This window comes from Myodes glareolus, chromosome X (assembly GCF_982192425.1).
Source record: "Myodes glareolus chromosome X, mMyoGla1.1, whole genome shotgun sequence".
NCBI lineage: Eukaryota > Metazoa > Chordata > Mammalia > Rodentia > Cricetidae > Myodes > Myodes glareolus.
This window is the reverse complement of record NC_142053.1, coordinates 52,836,477-52,858,578: the sequence shown is the minus strand read 5'-3', so window position 1 is coordinate 52,858,578 and position 22,102 is coordinate 52,836,477. Positions and strand designations below refer to the sequence as shown.

General features: G+C 40.8%; 1 protein-coding gene across 17 annotated transcripts in view; it reads left to right on the top strand.

Moving 5' to 3' along the window:
* Positions 1-219: 219 nt before the first annotated feature.
* Positions 220-22,102, top strand: part of Armcx5 (armadillo repeat containing X-linked 5) — a 64,815-nt gene continuing 42,932 nt past the window's right edge. For 5 of the 17 annotated variants that reach the window (XR_015736945.1, XR_015736944.1, XR_015000360.2 and 2 more), the window contains exons 1-4: positions 226-522; positions 1,969-2,043; positions 6,005-6,172; positions 17,026-17,153. Coding sequence is in view for 4 of the 17 variants with exons in the window: in XM_085684651.2 (XP_085540777.1) it covers positions 2,629-4,332 (1,704 nt within the window). In the remaining 13 variants the exon portion in view is untranslated. Of the gene's footprint in view, positions 523-1,968; positions 2,044-2,372; positions 4,663-6,004; positions 6,173-8,220; positions 8,835-9,023; positions 9,111-10,942; positions 11,188-17,025; positions 17,154-18,094; positions 18,114-19,090; positions 19,571-22,102 lie in introns of those variants that run through there. The other 12 variants (XR_015736947.1, XR_015736946.1, XM_087902799.1 and 9 more) reach the window with 11 other exon arrangements.

The window sequence follows — 22,102 nt, the reverse complement described above, 5'->3', positions numbered from 1 at the left end:
TGAGAGGCACTCCCAAGCGGGAAGCTAATACAGACATTTGATAACAGTCTCATTCCTGATGTTTTGCGCTGTTTTCCCTACACTGCACCAAAACCGTGGTGCCGCAGCGTGGGAGAAACCTGGCCATCTTTGAAGGGCAGAATTATCATTCCACTTCCCCAAGTCAGATCTCCTTCAGCAACCCTAGCCCCGCCCTCTGCGGGCTTCCGTAACGTGACGCAGCCACGCCTAGTGCGTCCCGGCGGATGTAGGCGGACGGTGTTTAGTCTCTTCAGGAGGGTTCCTGAGGCGCCTGAGGCAGTGGAGAGACCGTGTCGAAAGGTGATTGTAGTTTGTTAGTCATGGCCCTTCATCAGTAAAGTAAGCATCTCCGTCCTAAGTGCTCGGCCAACACCTAAATGCCGTGGCCGCCATTGTCTCTGCTCCCCGCTCCTGACTGCCGCTTGCGTTTGCCTGCCTCCCTTTCTTAAGGCAGGACACCTCTGGAGACACGCAAAACAGCCTCCGAGTCAAGCAGAACAGGTTAGTAAGGAGGACATTGCTTGAGGCTGTGAATGCAGGTTCTAAGATTGCTGCGGGATTTTGTGACCTGGGTGTGGAAGAGGGGGGGGCAGCCAGAAGCGGGCGGGGGAGGGGATGGTAAAAAGCTATTTACATTTCCATCAACTCGCCTCACTTCCGACTCCGTTCAGGAAGAGGGATGGCTGTAATGGCTGTAATGGCATCATCCATTGGGGAGATGGCGTTCTTGTCAGAGGAAGCAGGGCTGCCATAGCTGGTGAGGGCGGTTGAGGCGCCTTGAGAATCAAGGAGGGAGTGTACAGGAGGTTTCAAATGTGGGGACATTTAAGTCTTGGAATGGAAGACTGTTTCATGTTATGGTTGTTTATCTGACCTTCAATTAACCACATCTTGCTCACTGTTTTCATTTGATTTGGGGCTAGCAAACATTTATTTGTGTGGATAGATGAGCTGCCAAGTTTGCAGCTCTCCACATTTCAGGGCATCACGTCCAGAGGGGAGGGGAGAAGATTAAACAAAACTGACCTGGTTTCTTTATAGTAGGAAAAAAAAATCCAAGAATAGGTAGGGTTCTAGAACAATTTCTAGATCTCTTTGCCAGCCTTCCAGATATGCTCTCCATTACCCCACCTATATTGCAGACTATGATAGGTGTGTGGGGAGGAGAAAGAGGGGGAAGAACCTGTAAGAAAATTGAAAACGATCCTTTTCGTTACTTCCCATCTTCCTGTTACTGTCAGGCGCACCCTCCCTACTGACAACACTGTGACCGTGTCTTCATGGATATTTTCAGGCTTTAAGAGCATAGCAGACTATTGTGGAGATTCGGGGGAGGGGGGCGCAAAAGAAAGGGAACCAGAGAACTCTTTGCTGAGCAAGTATCTACATCCAGAAAGGGTTTATACCTTCGATGCTGTTTTCTAAAATAAATTCATTAGCGATGTTCTCCTATTTGCCAATTTCCATTGGTAGACATATTCATAGGCTTGTATAACTGTTGACTGTTTGAACATTTGTAAAATAACCCGACTTGAACCTAGGAAATAATGAAGAGTTTTTCAGGTTGGTGTGACGATAGAAACACAGGGGCCACTGACACTAGAAACTTAACATCCTTCGGTTTTGTCAGTTTATCAGTGACCCCTATTTTGTCTGTGAATTTACTTAAGGAGTCTTCGTGTACCTTGGAGCTAGATCCAGGATGCAGATATGTCCTTTCATGCCCTCTGCCTTGTTTTGTTCTAACACCTTGTTGTTATCTAATTTTCAACCAGGGAATTACGAGAATAATCACTGAAGAGGAAAATGGTGGGCCTTAAGGGAGGAGGAGGAGGAGGAGGAACAGATTTGAAGATGAGTAATGGGTGGAGATGAGGACCAGGAAGGGAAAAGCTAGACAAACTGTCTGAAGAGCTTAGGTTCTCTGTCCGCTTTGTTTGTATATAGGGTCCACCCGATTGACTGCAGGGCCCATCGCCAGGGGAAGCAAAGAAGAAAGAAAATTACTTCACATCAGTGCAGGTTAGTATGAATGTGGGGATTCCTTGAGGATGAAATAGGCAAGATTTGGTTGGTTGCATCCCAGGTCAGGAAACAGCCTAGGGATTCTGTAGCCTCTCATGTCCATCCCGCTTTCCTATTCTCCCTGGCCTTATTTGTGTCTGGAAAGGCAGTTGGCAGCACGTGGAGGTGTAGACAATGGGCGAAATGAAAGAAGGAGTTTGCTAGTTGTCTATTTCTCCCCCATAGAGCACTGAATTTCCATACTTAAATATCACTCTGTGCTAATCAGCATGAGGAGAAAAAAATTGGAAGAGACTTAAAGCCCCATTTCCTTCCTCCACCCCTAGGTCCAACTTCAGTGCCAGATCTGGTGGCCTTGGAGTGGCTGAAGACCACCACCCTCCACAGGCCTGCGCCCAAGCACAGCTATTCTTTATCTTGAGTGAGCTTCCTCAGCATGCTGTCTATATCATTGGCAGAAACTCTAGTTGGAAAGGGGGCTGACTGACTACCGGACTCTATGTGAAAACACCAACTTGGGGCTGACTTTCTGGCAAGGCTGAGATAAGGGCATATTATTTGGCTTTGCTTTTATCTTGAACCATGATTGGCTCTACATCTAAAGCAAAAGGTAGGGAAGAGTCTGGGGCTTCCGCGAAACCTGAAAGCAAAAGCCTTGTCAATGCTAAAGGAAAAGCCAAGAGTCAGACCAAGAAAGTGGTTGAGACAGAACCGAAAGAAGAACTGGGGAACCAGGCTGAGGCTAGGGGTAAAGCAATGGCCAGGACACAAACAGTGACTCACACTGAGCCTGAGACTGTGACATGGAAAGTGAAAAAAAAGAAAGATAAGACTAGTATTACAGTCAAGGCTCAGACTAAGACAGAGTTCCTGAAAGAGCCTGGGTTAGTGCCTCACTCCAAGGCAGATGCCGCGCCTATATCTGTGGTCATTACTGTAACCAAGTCTGAAGTCAAGGTTGACGCTGCTATTGAGGCGTCTGGCAAGTGCTCAGCCAAGGCTAGTGATAAGGGCAGTATGAAGCACAGGGCTGAGATAAAGAAAGAGACCTGTGTCAGATCTGGGGATGGTGGCAAAGCTAGTATTGTCATCAACACCACTGATGATGATGAAGAGTATGTGTGCTCCTGGTTTTGGACTGGAGAAGAGCCTAGTGTAGGGTCCTGGTTCTGGCCTAAAGAAGAAAACCCTCTTCAAGTTTATCAGCCCCCACCTAAGGTTGAGGAAGAACCTGAACCCGCAGATACATTCGACTTTACTTTAAAAAAAAAAGCAGCAGCGTGGGCAAGAGGCAGGTTTATTGTCCTAGTTCCAGTTGAGGAAGGCGAGCGACCTGCACTTCCAGAAGGGAACTGGACTTTGGTTGCGACCTTAATTGAAACTCCTCTGGGTGTTCGACCATTGACCAAGATTCCACCTTTTGAAGGACCTTACTTCCAGACTTTAGCTGAAATAAAAGAACAAATCCGGGAAAGAGAAAAGTATGGACCCAACCCAAAGACCTGTCGCTGTAAATCGCGTACCTTTAGTTTAGAGCCTGTAGAGTTTGATAAGCTTGTTGCCCTACTTAGGCTAACTAGGGATCCTTTCATTCATGAGATAGCTACAATGATAATGGGCATCAGTCCTGCCTACCCGTTTACTCAAGATATCGTTCATGATGTTGGTATTACTGTTATGATTGAAAATTTTGTCAATAATCCAAATGCTAAAAAGCTCCCTAGAAATTTAAATGTGAGTACCAGCACTGACGCTTCTGAAGAGGCAAAAGAGAATGAAGCACATGTAAATAAAGTCTGTAGGGACATACTCTCTTGTCCTTTGAACTGCTCTGTACAAGTTGAGGAGCTAAAACTGTTAGCGAGCCTGAGTATAAAATTTGACTACCACCACGTGATTGTAAATTATGTCCGCTATTTTATCACATTGTTAAATAAAGGAAGTGTCAAAATCAAATTTCAGATTTTAAGGGTTATTTTATATTTGTCAAAGAATCAAGCCAATACAAGAGAACTGATCAGTGCAGAAGTATTGTCGTCACTGGTTGCTCTCTTTCATAAGAATGAGTCAAAGGCTAATATTCTACATATCATTGATATATTTGAGAATATAAATTTCCAGTTCAAAAAAAGGGCAAAGCTGTTTACCAAGGAAATGTTCACTAAATCTGAACTTATTTCCATATTCCAGGAGGCAAAACAGTTTGACCAGAAACTCAATGACTTAGCAGAGCACAGTGACCCTGATGTGAGAGATAAAGTTATCCGATTAATACTCAAACTCTGAATAGTTGTATATTCTCACAAAACCTTGAGCATTTTCGTCTTTCCAATATAAATCTAATGCATATTATAAGTATAAATTTGATATTTTTACTCTCTGTGTTGAGGGAGGCAATTTTATGGATGCTAGTCATCTTGAAAGAGTAAACACTTGTTGGTTTTTATTGTGCTTATCTATAATATAAATTGGTATTTTTGGTATCTGTAATGTAACCCAGTACTGAACCTATTCACCCTAAATAAGCTATATTTCTGTGCGTTACATTGATATGAGTGTATTTTCGTATTCCATTTGCGTGTTTTTAATAAAGTTGCATGCTAAACATGGTGAAAACATTGTCCCGGTTCTTCAGTTGAATTGTAGTCAGAGATGAACAATGTAAAGATAGCCATGATCGCTGTCTGTCCATTTACTGATGGGGGTGGCACAAACAAACGGGTTCACAGATTGGCAGATCTTTTAGTTTCAACATGTTCAGGGAATAAAATAAATCATTCTGTGACCAAGAAGACAGGAATATGCTTCTGACTCTCTGGAGGTTGTAGAGTTTCAAGTGAGGATTCTCTATCCTGACAACTCTGGGGAAGTGGGTGATGGCAGACTTTGGAGGGGGAGAATACAGATGCCTTCATGTCACTCTGAGTAGCCTTTCACATCTGTTGTCTCACGAGGATGCCTTCAAGTTTTTAATCCCCGAGAGAGTTTCTACTTCTCAGCCTGTTCAGTTAAATAAGGGACAGCTGTGGGAAGTGCACACATTGTATCCTTATTAGCACCTTCCCTATCCAGGAATACCAGATTTACTCCCAACGAGGTTTTTCTATCCCTACAGTCTGGGCCTCAGAGGAGGGCTTGGGATCACCTACAGAAACTGAATATTGATATCAACTCTTCCACTTGGGCGGTTGTTGGTTCTCATCCTTGCTTTTGTTTTCTGTCCAATACTTTTGATTTGGTCATTTTTCCCTGTTCTTGCTGATTCTTAAGGTCAGGGCATGGCTGTGTGTGTGACACAACCACCGGATATCAAAGTCCTTTAGTAGTGCATAGTTAACAAGAAAATCATCTTTCCATCCTCACTATCCTGCTTATTTTCAGTTTACCGTTTGAAGCCATGCTGGTTATTCTACCCCAGCCTCCCGTTTATATAATAAAAGCTAGGTTGAGAGCAGAGGATTGTGGTATAGAACAACAGGTATAGATTGGGATTTGTTACTACCTTTGCCTTTCCTACTCGCCAGGCCTTTTGCAGGTCTTTTGCTTTGATTAGTTGCAATTTGCTGTCCAACATTGGAAATAGAGATTATGATCTCTGGAGGATGTGTGTGTGTGTGTGTGTGTGTGTGTGTGTGTGTGTGTGGACACACGAATGTGCCTATGATCTTTCTTTTGACCCTCCTTTTCCAAACTTCATGTAGCTAGGTAAGGTCTAAATAAAAAATATCAACATGCTGGAATATATCCTAAATTTTAACAGCTAGTCCTGGTTTAATTTTTATGAAGGTCAGATGTGAACCTATTTTTCATATTCCTAGGATAATTTCCTAGGAATAATTGAAGGATAATTTTCATCTTTGTGAATTAGGGGGGAAAGCAGTGAGGTTTTTTTTCTTGCAATATGCCACTTTGATTTAGAAGATTTTTGAAGTTCTATGTAACTGTTTTTAATCCACAGATCTCCCCTAGCCTTTAATACCAGCTGTGAGTACTTCTCTCATTGGAGCTCTTCACAGTGCAATCGGACCAAATCCTTTGGAAACATTCTATTTCTCAAATGCCCTGTGGAGCACACACTTAATCAGTTGATGGCCTGAGAATTTTCCAGTATCAGCTAAGGAGAAGGGTGAGTTTGGGATATATGTATATATTGGTGCCAAAGAAAGAAATCTGTCTTCCTGCGTGAGTGGTAATTTTGAGAGTCGAAAACTATCTCTCTAAGTTTCTGACATGTCATCTATTGATGTGCACTTTAGCTGTTCCCACAGTTGGGCTATTATGACCAGTGCTGCAGTGAACATCACAGTACAGGTACCTGTGGGAGTCCCTAGTTTCCTTTCCAAATGCGCTTAGAAGTGGAATTGCTTGGGAACATGATGATAATTCTGTTTAGCTTTTAAGGAACTGCCAAACTGATTTCCACAATGGAAATACCATTTTGTAGTCCTGTCATCAATATATGATCATTTGAATGTATCTACATCTTTTAAAATGCTGTTATTTTCCTCTACCATTTAAGTATTCTTTTTCAGAGATACATAAAAACATGAATGATATTTTAATGGCCTAACCTGCTGTAATGTGTAGTATATGTATAACTTCTGTGCTTTTCAAATGTAGTTAAACATATTTATTTCAAGCATTTATCTTTTTTTACTGCTAAAAACTTTAAAAGTCTTTTTTCCCCCAGGTTTTTTAAATATAGTGCATTATTGTTATCTGTACTTACCCTATCATATAGGAACATACCAGAACTTCTAGTTCCTAATGAAACTTAGTAACTGTTAATTAGCCTTACCCCATACTCTTCCTAGCCTTTTGTAACAACAGTTCTACTCTCGACTTCGAGGCCAACCTTTTCAGATTGCACATATGTGTAAATGATAAGGCATTTGTCTTTCTGGGCCTGGGTTATTTTATTTAAATACTGATCCCTAGTTCCAGCCCTGTTGTCAGGAATGGCAGAATGGCTTTCGTGACTGAATAATATTTTATCCTGTACATGAACCATAACTTTATCCATTCATCAGTTTTTGAATACTTTTGGTTTTTCTTCTATTTCTTGACTATTGTGAATTTCAGTACTGCATTGAGTGTGTGCGTGCAGATGACTCTTTAGCATGCTAATTTAATTTCCTTTGAAAGTATACCTAATAGTGGAATTCCTAGATCATATGGTAGTTCCGCTTATGTATTTTTAGTATCCTCCATACTGTTTTCTGTAGTCTGTATATCAACTTGCATTCTCATGAGCAGAGTAAAATATCTTTTTCTTCACAGTCTCACTGGCATATCTTATTTTTAATCTTTTTGATAATAGCAATGCTTATTGGTGTCAGGTGGCATCTCTTACTGCTAAAGGTTAGTGGTGTGAAGCATTTTTCCAAGCACCTGTTGTCCACTTTTATGTTTGTTTTCTTTTGGCAAATGCCTATCCAGGCATATTGTTTATTTTTAAATGTGTTTTTTGGAGGATTTTCAGAGTGTTTTGCAGTTCCTAATCAAGTCTGTGTTTCAGACCCTTGCCAGATGTATGAACTGCCAGTATTTTCACCATTTAATAGACTATCTCTGCATTCTGCTTTCCTATATTGTGCAGAAAATTTAGTGAAATGTTACCCCATTTTAATTTTTGCTTTTGCTTCTTTTGCTTGTATGGTCTTTTCTAAAATTTCCTGTCAGTTCCAATGTCTTAAAGCATTTTTTCTACTTTTCTTCTAGTAGTTTCGTCATTTTAGGTCATACATTTGGTCCTTTAATATATTCGAAGTTGGTCTTTTGTAATTAGTGAGAGATAGTTGATTTTTGTAATTTTCAAGAGATTCTTCTACCTGTGGCCATCAATTTTTCCCAGCATTGTTTAGTACAAAGACTGTTCTTTCGCCATTGTGTGTTCTGAGCAACTTTGTTAGAAAAGAGTTGATTGTAGATGTGTAGACTATTTCTAGACTCTATTATTTGCAGTTGGTTTGTGTGTCCTCTTTTATATCTTATCATGCTAGTTTTTTTTAAATCAATCTAGCTTTGCAGTTTGATTTGAAGACAGGAAATATAGTTCCTCCTACTTTTTTCTATCTATTCGGCATATATTTGATTTCTTGGAGACTTTTGTGGTTCCATTTGATTTTTTTTATTTTTTATTTTTTGCTTGTTTGTTTTTGTTTTTCGAGACAGGGTTTCTCTGTGAAACAGTCCTGGAACTTGCTTTGTAGACCAGGCTGGCCTTGGCCTCAAAGATATCAGCTTGCCTCTGCTGGGATTAAAGGTATGTGCCAACACCTCCCAGCCTGTGTGATTTTATTACTGCATTTTTTCTAGTTCTGTACAGAGCATTGGTAGTATTTTTATAGGAATTAGATCAGATTTGTAAATCACTTTTGCTAGTACATTTTAACAGTGTTGATTTTTCCAATCCATGAACACAGGGTGGCTTCTCATATTTTTATATCCCTCTTAATTTCTTTCATCAGTGTTTTATACATCTTACTATAGAGATCTTTTGCATATTTGTTTACATTTATTTTTAAAAGTTTACTTTTATAAATATTGTAAATGGAATTGCTTTCTTTTTTATTTCAGGTAATTTCTGCATGCTAATTTTATATTCTTCAACTTTACAGAATGTACTTGCTCATTCTAATTTTGTTTTATTTTTGGTGGATATACTTGTGACCTCCAAACAGCAACAGTTTGACTTCTTTTTCAGTCTGAATGAATGTTTGTTTGTCTGTCCTTATTGTTCTTGCTAGGATTTCTAGCACTGTATTGAATAAAAGTGGTGAAGAGAACATCCCTCTCTTGTTCTAGATTTTAGAAAGAAGTCTTTTCGGCTTGTTTCCTTTGACTTTATTAACTATCATCTTATTATAAAGGTCTTATTATGTTGTAATATATTCCTTCTATTCCCAATTTTTCAGTTCTGTTATGAAATGGTGTTGAATTTTATCAAATATATTTTGCATATGTATGTTTTTCAGTCCTTCATTTCATTGATGTGGTTACTCAGTGCATTGAACCATCTTGCATTTGTTGAATGAATCCCACTTGATCATAGTAAATATGCTGTAAGTTTAATTTGCTGCTCTTTTCATATGTATTGATTAATCATACATTGGCCTATAGTTTTGTCTGTATGTTACTGTCTGGATAATGCTGATCTCATAGACATCATATAGGGTTTAAACCTGTAGAAAGCCTTTGTTAGCCAGCTGATAACTGCAGTAGGTTTTCAGGATCCCAGTGTAGCTCTGAGCCTTTCTCAGGGTAAATTTTTAAGCACAAAAGCCATCTTCTGGAATTACATACTTCAGTTAACAAGAATAGTTAGCTAGAAGTAGAACTACAGAAGCCAAAACGCAAGGTTAGTACATTTAGAGACTTTCCTAGAACTGACTAGACTTTCCTAGACTTTGATGGATTAGGTTGTTGTTTTGGCAGGTGGTGCTGTCAGCATGCTGTTTTATGACCTGAATGGTACTTCCATCATGACATCTGTCAGTTGTGCTATAGTCTGAGGGGCCTATTAAGGTCTGGGGCTCTGTTACTTTCCCCACTAGTGTTATTGAATGAGTCAAAATTGTGGCCTCATCCTGCTTTAAAGAGGTGTAGTTGGTCCCGGGGCCATTAATTTTTATTGAATTGATACGTAATTGGCCATATAGTTTAAGATGAAGGATCCTGCTGTTAATCCAATCAGAATGAGAACTAAAGATTAATCCAGTGCTATTAGTCGTTAGCTAGGGGGCTCAAGAGAATAGAAACTGGTACTAATTATTTGATTTATGTCTTTGTTTTTTTCTCTCTCTTTTTTTTGAAGGTTTTTTTTTTGAGGTTTTCTCCAACTATGGCAATATTTTTCTTATTACTCCTGATCAATTAGCATAGAAACAACAGGTTTCTCTCAAAGCCATACATAATTTCCTTTTTCTCATGAGAGGTCTAAACCTTCCCGATTTTGTAAAACCATTTCTTCAAGGTAATCTAACTGTTGTTTTAATTCAGAAATGAAAACTTTTAATACCTCTAGGTTCTGATCAACATATCTAGATCAACATCTACTAAGATGAATAAAAGGAATTTCTCAGTTTGGAAAATATCAGAATAGGTACATTTTGTCAAACCATTGATCCATGCCCACCAGTTAGTCTCAGGGGCCCAGTAATATTGCTGTTGTTTCAGATGAGTTAACCCCCCAAGACAGAATAGCAGGTATCAGATTAAAGGAAAGTGCTTATGTTAAAGGTTTGTTTAAGAGACAAGTTCCAGCCTCTTGTGAGTCCCCTAATGTTAATTTGGGCTGTCCTCAAGTCATTATGAGTTTTGTCAGACAATGGGATGACAGTCTGGTTAGTTTCTTGTATAGTATAGGGACCTGGAGGGGGGGGCGTCTAAGCATAACCAGCAATCCTGGTTGATTTCTGTCTGGAATGATTAACTGTGCAGTGAACCTTGTCAGAAATAGAGAAGAGAGTGAGGATCACTTCCTGCATATCAGGAGGTGGGACTCTGCCCTGTTCCTGGCAACTAGGGGACCCAGCGGCAGGGCATACATAGAATTTTAAGTTCTGTATTCCTATCAAAGGATAAACTCCCTGATCTTTCTTTTCTCTAATACAAACAAAGAACACTTGAAGTGGCTATTAGTTTGCAAAGGTCAAGATGAATATGGGTTGCTGCTCTGCAGTCACACTAGCTAATGCCTTTCATGTATCTGTCTTCCTTAGTTCCTAGATCCAGGCCTGAGGATGGTGGGCTTTGCACTGTAAGCGGAGATAGCTCTTTTGTTTCCTGACCCCTCAGACCCAAATAATCACACAGAAACTTTATTAATTACATTGGCCAATAGCTTAGGTTTCTTATCGGCTAATTCTTTTCTTTTTTCTTTTTTTTTAAAAAGATTTATTTATTTATTATGTATACAACATTCTGCCTCCATGTATGCCTGCAGACCAGAAGACCAGATCTCATTACAGATGGCTGTGAGTCACCATATGGTTGCTAGGAATTGAACTCAGGACCTCTGGAAGAGGAGCCAGTGCTCTTAACCTCTGAGCCATCTCTCCAGCCCTCGGCTAACTCTTATATCTTAAAATAGCCCATTTCTATTATTCCATGTATCACCATGAGGCTGTGGCTTACTGGGTAGGTTCCAGCGACCATCTTCTTCAGCAACTACATGGTGTCTCTCTGACTCTGCCTTCTCCCTATATATGTCTCTTCCAGCTTGGCTATATTCTGCCCTGCTATAGTAGCTTTATACATTAACCAATAAAAGCAACAAATATACTGAAGGAATCCCACATCGTTGAACCATGACCTTGTATTCATACCAAGCATAAAACTCAGGAGGAGGGGAGGGGCAGGAAGTAGAAGGACCTGGGACCCATTGAAACCTTAACTTTAAGGGTTTCATAGTCTGAGAGACAATCAATTTGGCAGAGGCATCCCTGGGTGTGTGGATCCATGATGTAATGTCAGCTATCTCCACAGTCATAGGAATGAAGATAATCACTTTGTAGGGTCCTTTCCAGGTTGGGTCCAGTGTCCATTTGGCTATTTGCTTGACTCAGATGTTATTACTGGATTCAATGAAGGAGAAGTTGCTGGTATACTCAGAGGTTTGCAAGATTTCTCAGATAGTTTGATTTATAGCCTGTATGGAGAACTACTGGTCTCTGAGCCTGGGTAGCCGTGGGAGAGGTCTTCCAAACTTAATCTCGGGATAAATCCCTCCCTATACAGGGTGCAGCAGGTCCACAGCAAAGGAAGGAGTCCTGTCCATCTATTGTTGAACTCTAATGGGAGTTTTGTTAGAGTTTTCACCTGCCCAGAACTCTGTGATCTATATACACAATGAAGTTTCCAATTCATGCTTAAGTTTTAGCTATTAGTTGAGAGGTTTTAGCTATGAAAACTGAAATATTGTCAGATCCCATTTCTAGGGGGAGGCCCAATGGGGGACCAGTTCCTGGGGGAGCTTTTTAGCTACTGTTTTAACAGTTTCAGTCCAGGTGGTGAATGCTTCCAACCACTTAGAAATGTTACCTATAAAGCTAACAAATACTTGTATCCTCCCGTGGAAGGCCAGATCTTGGTGAAGTCAGTTTTCCCAGAGTTCTCTGTGGTGCTGGTCTCTCATTCAGACCCTTCCTGGGTACACATTCTGTGTTTTGGATTTACTTGGACAAAAACCTGGCATTTTGAACCAGGCTGTGCAGTCTAGGTATAACATACCTTGGTCTGAGCAACGCAGAAAGTTTTGTGGACCCCAGATGAGTATCCTGGTGAAAGTCAGTTCCTAGAGTCCTGCCAGCTATTTCTGTGATAATGATCTTTCCCTCTGGTGACCTCCACGAACCTGTAGGTTTGAGTTGTCCATTTTTCTTTGTTTACTATTGATTATTGTAGGAACCTGCTCTAACAAAGTCAGCTAGGTTTCCTGGATTGGGTGTAATGAAATGTCAGATGAAAGAAACTGAGACAGAAAACACAGAATAGAACCAGGAGGTCTGCTTGGTGATGTCAAAACAGCAAAAGAGCCTAGAGTTCATTTCAGAACTTGCTTTTTTACAGGTTAAGGGCAGAAGGCAGAACAAAGAGCAGTCTAGTCAGCTAACCACCTCCCTGCACTGTCCTTGGGAGAAAACATGAGCAGGTTCATATCACTCCTGTGAATTCTCCTAGCAGCAAGCAGTTTCTGTTTTCTACTTCTTAATAGATAATGTGTTTTTTCTCATGGGCAAAATGCTTTCTCTCATGGGCTTAATCAGAATTTTCTCACAGCCCTCAAGGATGCAGGCAGAGCAGGCAAGCTTGAACTCAAATGACTTTTAAGTCAGAATTGACTCCAGATATAAACTGAGACACATGTGGGCTCCCACAGGTTGTACTATGGAGTCTCCAACAACATCAGGTAAGGGTATGTCCTCAGATATTCAATAGGTCCCACTGGTCTTAGGGTCATTTGTGAGGAAGCCAAGCCAGTGGTCAAGTTATCTCTTGCCTCAGAGTAGTCATTTTTTTATGTCCTCAGAGTGGAGCAGGGGAGGGTAGCAATTTGTAGGAGAAGTCAAATAGACTTTAGAAGGGTCATTTTTGTTCTTTTTTTTTTTATGTCCTTTCTCTCAGTGGTGAGAAGCCCTCTTTCTCTGTCAGTCACATCGTGGACATGCTCAGTAGTAGAAGCATGCTGACTCTCCATTTATATGTTAGTGAACTTTCCTTTTCCCATCTGAGAGCCTGGGTCAGATCAATCATTCTGCTCTCTGAGCTGAGGAACCTGGCTGGGGCCCAGATCGTTTCAGTTAAAGTAACTACTGCAGCTCCCAGGTACCTGATTTCATCTTTCATCTCATGAGTCATGCATGGATGAGCACCTGCAGGTCATCACCAGGCAAGCGGGTAACAGGATTGATGGTGGCGAGTTCTTCAAAGTGGACTGGAGTGTGAGCCAGGAGTAGATTTTGATTCTGGGTCAAATAGGTATTAGACAGCCAACATTGGTCTTCCTCGGAGGTCTTCAGCCTTGTCTTGGGGTATTGTGGGTATAAAATACTGATCTAGACTTGCATGTTTTCATTAGACTAGCAGTAGCATCATGGCATAGGAATTCCTTCTGTTTGTGTGTTGTTTTGTGGCATAGGAACAATACTTCTTTGCCGTAAAGAGCTTGGACCTGTGGATCAGCATATGTTCCTACGCCAAGAATTTGATCCTGAGAAGCCTCCACACTTTTTGCTCTTCCTTGTTGTTTCATATGTTTGGATTCTTCTCTGAAATAAACTCCAAATATCAAGGAAGGTCTATCATCCAATACCACTGACAGTAACTGAGAGAAATCATGGGGGGTATCTCTGACATTAGAAGCCCAAGTCCTTATCATTTCCTTAACAAATGCAGAGTATAAGCCATAAGTAATGATGGCTTGCTTAATTTCTTTTAGATCATTCATTCCTATTGGCATCCATCTACCTTTGACTCCCTTTGAGCCTTTAGAAGTTGATGATTTGTCAGAGTAAATTACAGGGTATGATGCTAAAACCCTGGATAAGCAAGGTCTGACTGCCATTGGTGAGGTTGCATCCTGTCCTTGTGACTTTTTATCCTGCTCACTAGCTCAAATAATTTCCTCAGTCATTTCAAATCTTTTTATCATTGTCTCTCATAAAGCCTGACTTTCCTGACCTGTATATATTTCTAGTGATTTCCCTAAAATATCAATTTTCTGGTCCCTATTCTGCACCTGTGATTCCCAGGTTTCCCTTCAAAGATAACATCTTCTTGATCTTTTCTGGATATCGTGTAGATTGCCATCCTGGAGGTACATTCTGTCTGTTATCCTATCAAAACTTTGTGATAACTTCCGAACATGAAATTCAACAGTTACCTTTCAGGTAACTTCCTAGTAGCCTTAGATATGGAGTCAATTTTGCCTATTGTTGTATCCACTGGTTCAGATAATCTCTGATTTTCAGTTATATTAATCCTGTCAACTAGTGCCATATTCTTCCTTAATATATGGAGAAGAAAACTGAAACCTAATAACCAGTAAATTGAGGTACCTCCATAGTCACATAGGCCTTGTGTAATGCTTTCCATTGTGGTAGCGAAAAACTGCAGCAAAAGTCCCATCAGAAACGAAATCTGCCATTTTACCTGTTAACCAGCAGATGATGCTGTTTCTTAGGCGTGACTAGAATCAATGCCACGGTGACACAACAGACCCTGTGTTAAAATCTACCTTGGTACTTGTTAAAAAACTGGGGAAAAATGGGTCGCTCAAGAGGTTAGATGTAATCAAATCAATTCCATACGTGGAGCAAGTAAAACCAGAGTCCAGGCGCAGAGAACAGAAGCCCAGAAGCCGCAAACCAGCCCGCAGTCCAGCAACAAAGAAGCTGTTGGTAAACAGTGCAGCTGCCTGTGCTTTGGCTGCTTAAGCGCTGCAAACACCACTGTGGGGGCGCTCCGTTGTGGTGATTTTGAGGGGATTCCAGCAGTGAATCAGCTCAGTGAATCGGCTCGGCAATCCTCCCGAGATGTGTGGAGTATAATTCCATGTGGATGCCTAAAAGAAATCTCACATTGGCTCAGAACTGAAAGATAGAGAGTTATTTATTTAGGGGGAAAACTTACAAACCAGGATTCTCTGCTTGAACAGCAGATAGAGATGAGATCCAAAACAGTCCTAAGGAGCCAAATAGGAACCAGTGGGGAGGAGAGAAGGGGCTGAACGCACTTCCGCACCCAGGTAAATAGTCTATGAGGCTACTAGCTATAAACCTTCCCGCAGAAGCACCATACCTCTTAGATAGGTGGGCCATCCTGTGGCTGCATGGTTCAATCGTTTGAACAGTTATATCACAGGGTATTTCCATGACCCCAAAGTTTGAGTTAAAAAAACCTTTTTGGTGCTGGGCAGTGGTGGTACATGCCTTTAACTACCAGCACTTGGGAGGCAGAGGCAGGTGGACCTCTGAGTTCAAGGTCAGCCTGGTCTACAGAGTGAGTTCTAGGACAGCCAGGGCTACATAGAGAAGCCCTGTCTTGAACACCTCCTCCCAAAAAGCTTTTTGTAGTCTCTCTCTCTCCTCTTTTTTTTTAAACAGGCAAACAGATGAAAAGGTTTTTGAGATAACAGGAAGTGCTAGGGAAGGAGCTGAAGTCAGAGCTGTTTTGAAATCCTGAGATTTCTTGTATTTAGTCTCAGTCCAGATTAATCAGGGGCTCTCCCTTTATGCTGATGTATATAGAAGGCTTACTATTTCTATAAACTCCCATTATCCAGATGCATCAAAACCCAGCTGTATCTAGGAGCTCTCAAACTTGTCTCTTAGTCTTTGTAGTTGGGATCTGAAGGAAGACAGCAATCCTAGTCTTGAGACAGACTCTTTTTGCCTCTCCTCAGCTCAATGTCTAGACAGGTAGCCTCTGATGTACAAAGTTGAGCTATCTTAACCAGTATTCTGTGGCCCAAGGTCTATAACTCTTGCAACAGTCCCTCAGTGGCCCTTTAATAATTTATTTTACTTTTAGAAGGTAGGAGGAGGTCATTTACATATCTTAAGAGTATGGTCTTTGTAGTGGAATTTCTTTTTTATTTTAATAAATAAAGCTTTCCTGAAGATCAGAAAGTAAAACAGCCCCACTGCTCAGCCTTAAAGACCAGGCAGTGGTAACACACACCTTTAATCCCAGTAGCCACACTAGTTGCCATAGAAACAGGGCAGTGCATGCTTTTAATCCCAATGGTGTACACCTTTAATCCCATCCCTAGAAAGAATTATAAAACAGGAAACAACAGCTCTCAATCTCATTCTGAGATTCCTGGAGGCAGGATCACCATTTTGGACTGAGGTCGAGGTAAGAGCCAGTGACTGGTTGCTTTGCTTTTCTGGTCTTCAGGTTGAACTCCAATATCTGCCTCTGAGTTTTTATTAATCATACATCAGGTCCCTAGAAACCCCTGATGGAAGGGAAGGAAATGAGCATTGAGTGTCTTTAAGTCCTTGGGACAAGGGCAATGAAGTTCAGGTACACTGCCCACTGTAACCTCCATCTGGGTCTGTTCATATGAAAGTATATATGAGTTAACTGATCTCCAGAAATGGGAAGCTGAAGAATGCATCTTTCAGGTCCAAGACAGTGTATACCTGTTTCTCTCGAGGACTCACATTCATGAAAATCAGAGGTCCTAGGCAGGAGAGGTGTATTCCAATGTGACTATCAGGACATCAGGATGTCTGTCTCATCAAAGCAGGCAATATGGACTGCAATTTCTTTTTTTGTTACCAGAATCACTGGGTATTGTTAAATCTGGATGGAGGTAGCTGAACTGGTTAGTTGAGCAATTACAGGAATTTGATATTGATCAATCTTGGAAGGTTGGTTTCTGCCCATACTTCCAGAAATCTTTGTTGTATTCTGAGAGATAGTTTTGTTTTTGTTTTTGTTTTTGTTTTTGTTTGTTTTTCGAGACAGAGTTTCTCTGTGTAACTTTGGAGCATGTCCTGGAACTCACTCTGTAGACTGCCTCCTGAGCTCTGGGATTAAAGGCGCTTTTGATTGGAGACAGAACTTTCAGCTAGGAGATACTGTTCCAAAAGCAGGTAAGTCACCAAAATTTTGCTGGGTATCTGAAAGTAACTGTGTCTCATCATCAGAGAAGGTGATGGTGCCTTCCAGTTTATGTAAAAGATCTTGTCCTAATTAGTTTTCTTTTGTTCAGCACTCTTTGGGCTACCTCCAACAACTGAGACCTATTCATACCTCTAAATTTTTTTTTTAACTTTTTTCTAATATCTGCAGCTGACTGGGTGACAAAGGAAATCTTTTTAGCAGTTGACTGACTTAAATCCTAACAAGAACATAGTGAAATTATATAAAGTCTCTTTCTTTGGTCAGTGCTGGACAGAAGGGAAAATTCATTCTGTCCAGACTGCATTGTCCAGTAGCGATTACCCCTGTTCAGCTGAGGGGCAGTTTTTCTACTTTTTTCAGAGAATGGTCGGTTTTGAGTTTTATAATTATACAGAGCATTGGTTAAAGGGGGGGCATAAAGCATGAAAGAGGAAGGAGTGCAACATGCTTTTTCCCTTTTCCCTGGGACTGCTTAGGCAGGGGAGTGGAGATAATACACATCTCAGGAACTACTTCCCCCTCCTTGTATGCATCCTGCTTAGATGACAGAGGACTCTGGAGGAGAGGCTCAGCTCCTCCTGGACTCCACATAGGTCCTGGGACTAACCAGGGATGACCCAAGATCATGAGCAGGACTTAAGCAATGAAGCAAGTGAATTCTTGAAGAGTCACGGGGGGGAGGGCTGTTCCTTGAATGATCTGGCAGAGCCAAAAGGATTTAGATCCCAAATAAGAGGGTAAAGGTCTTAAGCAAGGAGGGGGGGATCTCATACCAGAGGAAGCCACTGATCAGTACAGGGAAACAAAACTGACAGAAACATAAAAACACATATTCTCTGTCTCTTTCTCTCTCTCTCCCTCCCTCCCTCCCTCCCCCTCCCTGTCTCTCTCTTCCCTCCCCTCTTGACAGACCAGATGACTTTCTAATTTGTTTCCTTTTTGGGGTGGAGATGTCAGACACCTCTGAGTTTTTAGGTAGTGATTGCTCAAGGGGTGTCATGGGGCCCTGAACACCTCAGGTTATGCATACCGTAGGAGCCCCTTGATCACCACATTCTTCCTCTCTCTGAGGGGCTCTGAGATCCCTGATGTCTTCAGGTCTGGTCTCTGAGGATCTCAAGAGAACCTCCAGAAATGCTGGAGGGTTTCCATCAAAGAAGACTGGGTTTAAACCCAATAGAAGTTCTTTATTACCCAGCCAGCGACTACATCTGACTTTAGGATTCCAGTGTTACACCTTTCTCAGGCTGAGCATTTAAGCAGAAAAGGCACATTATCTGGGTTGATATACTTCAGTTAACAAGAGCAGTTATCCAGAAGCAGATCTACAGACGCCAAAAAGCAAAGTTAGTACATCGAGAGACTTTCCCAGAACTATGGACTTTGATGGATTAGGACTTTGTTTTTGTTTTGGCAGGAGGTACTGTCTATGTTCTTAGTTTTATGGCCTGAGTGGTACTTCCATCAGGGAGGTAATTGTACTAAGATCTGGGGGCCTGCTAAGGTTTGGGGACCTGTTGTAATAATGTCTTTGCAATGATCTCTTTCTTTCCTACTTTTTGAAATAATGAGATGAACTGGTGAATTGTTTCATAGAATACAGCAGTGCAACCATCTGATCCTGGGCTTTCCTTTGATGGTAGACTATTTGTTAGTAATTCAATCTCTACTAATATGTTCTTTTCTGGTTTTCATGATTCCATCTTGCAGGGGTGTACATGTCTACAAATTGGTTCATTTATTCTAGATTATCAAATTTGTTGGCATGTATTTGTTCCTAATTTTAATGATCCATTGTACTTTTGTGATGTGAGTTGTATTGCTTTTGCTTCTGATTGTATTTGAATGCTCTCTTCCTAAGGTTTGGTTCATTTTCTTTTCTTTTTCTTTTCTTTTTTATTTACAGTGTTCCTTCTGCATGTATACCTGCATGCCAGAAGAGGGCACCAGATCTCATTATAGATGGTTATGAGCCACCTTATAGTATCTGGTAATTGAACTCAGGACCTCTGGAAAAGTTGCCAGTGCTTCCAACTGCTAAGCCACCATACTATCCCCTTGTTTTGTTTTTTAAGAGCCAACTCTTTCCACTTTAATCCTTATTTTATTTATGCTCTGATACTAATTGTGCTTCCTTGTGCTAATTTGGGATTTGATTTATTATTTTTCATATAATTAAAGTGGATGGTTAGTTATTTATTTGCATTCTTTCTAATTTTTTAATAGATTTTTCTGTATTTTATTGGCTTTGGTTACTACAGCCTTTATTGAGGTTTCTGTTGGTGATAAGCCCCCACTAAACCTCTCAGGTTTCAGAAGTATTGCTATAGCAGTTGAAACTGACTAATAAGGTCTGAGGGTAAACAAAATAAATTAGCTCACATGAGTCATTTTATCATGTCCCATTTATTCTTTTTTTTCCATTTATTCTTTCTATGTTCTCTTGATGTTTCCCTTTCAATGTTCCTCCTCAGTGTTCCTCTTTACAGACATAGTTAGCAGTTATATAGATGATAACAATGGTACCAATCATGCTTTTCTTTTCTTTTGTTTTCTTTTCTTTTTCTTCTTCTTCCTTTTTTTTGAGAAAGGGTTTCCATGTGTAACAGTCCTAGCTGTCCTGGAACTAGCTCTTGTAGACCAGGCTGGCCTCAAACTCACAGAGATTCACCTGCCTCTGCCTCCCGAGTGCTGGGATTAAAGGTGTATGGTGTACACTACCACGGCCCGGCCCAAGCATGCATTTCTTAGGGCTAACAGGATGGATAAAAAGACTGACAAGGTAGGTGCCTTATATCTCAGAAGGGGCATAACTGTGAAGCTCCCCGGCAGATACCAGGAGGATTAGGATGGAGCTTGGCGCACCCCCTTCTCCCAGGCTAAGCATCAGGCTACTGTATCTGTTGGCACCCAGATGAGATAAAATTTCTTTCTCTAAGGTTGACTTAGTTATCCAATCTTTTCTCCTGTATATTTTAAGGGTAAATGTACAAACAGTTAATTTCCTAGACTAAGACCTTGTTTCAAATGAAAGGTAAAAGTAAGTACAGAATATTAATAGCTTGTTAGGGTAGAACAAAGGCCAGTAGGTTATACTCTCTTGAGTTGGCTGGGTGAGAATTCAGGGTCTCCCAGACCTATTTATCAGTAAGAGCAGACATTTTATCACTCCTGTTCAGGGCTCCTTTCTTTGTGAAAGTCCTGTCAATAAGGATAATTGTGGGGAACTAGCTTTTTTGATTTGACTGTGAGAACAAAGGTTTGGCTGAGTGAATGCTTTACACCAGGGCCCCACAGTGTGAGAGAAGGTCATCCAGTTGCCTGTACAGGAAAAAGTTATCTCAACGAATGATTTGTACACTGCTGGGATACTTCAGCCTGAATCCCAGTATGGAAGGAAAAAGAGTCATGGCTTCCCAAGATTTCTATAGTGTTGTAAAAGGAGCAGTGGGCCACTTCCCGCCTCCTGGCTAGCTTTACCCGAAATAATTATACGGAAACTGTATTCTTTTAAACACTGCCTGGCCCATTAGTTCTAGCCTCTTCTTGGCTAACTCTCACATCTTGCTTTGAGCCACATCTAGTAATCTGTGTATCACCACGGGGTTGTGGCTTACCAAAAAGATTCTAACCAACGTCCATCTCGGGCTGGAGCTTCATGTTGTCTGCCTTACTCTGCTTTCTTTCTCCCAGAATTTTGTTCTGTCTACTCCATCCACCTAAGGGCTGGCCTATCAAAAGGCCAAGGCAGTTTCTTTATTTGGCCAATGAAAGTAGCAAATAGACAGAAGACCCTCCTACATCACTACAGAATTGATAGTGATTATCTAAAGGTCAGGTGTTCCCAAAGCTTTGTAAATAAGGTTCTTCACTACTCCTGTGTGTTTTTATAGTGATCTCTCAGTTCTACATTTACTGTATAATGTTTGTGGTTCACAGCAAGCCCTCCCTCTTAATACTGCTTTTTCTATATCTCATAGACATCCGTGTCTTTATTTTTATTTGTTTCAAGAAGTATTTTTTGTTTTGTTTTGTTGTTTGAGACAGGGTTTCTCCGTGTAGCCCTGGCTGTCCTAGTACTTCTTCTGTAGACCAGGCTGGCCTTGAACTCACAGAGATCTACCTGCCTCTGCCTCCCAAGTGCTGGGATTAAAGGCATGCACTACCATCACCCAGTTTTAAGAAGTATTTTAATTTCTTTCTTGAAATCTTCTTTGACCTCCTGTTGTTCAGGTTGTGTTTTGAAATTTCCATATATCTATATAGTTTCTAAATTTTTTTTGTCAAGGATTTCTAATCTCAGGTGTAGCACAATTAATAAAAACCCTGAGACAGAAATTGGAGTTCAGTCTGAAAGTCAGAAAAGCAAAACAGCCTCTATCTCAGTCTGAAATGATGATCCTGCTTCTAGGAATCTCAGAATGAGACTGAGAATGAGAGTTGTCTCTTCCCATTTTATAATCCTCTCTAGGATTATAGGGATTAAAGGCATGCACCTCTACTGCCTGGTTTCGATAGTAACTAGTGTATCTACTGGGATTAAAGGTGTGTGTCATCACTGCCTTGTCTGTAAGGCTGACCAGTGTGATTGTTTTACTCTTTGATCTTTACTTATTAAAATAAAAATGAAATATCACTACACTTGGGAGTGAACTCAGGGTATTACTATCATTAGGCCAGTAGTCTACCACCAAGCTGTGTATGTGTGTTTTTTTGTTTCTTTTTGAACACAAATTTTACATTTATGACTGCAATGGCTGTGTTGATCCTAGAGGATGACATTTCATAGTCTTTTACCTTATCTTTAGTTTCTTAACTACTAATTGATGCATCTTCCAAATTGTTCCCCAAGCATTAGAAGGTATAGTACAAATGTTTTATGTAGTACTGAGCCCTCAACTACCACTTATTCTGCAGA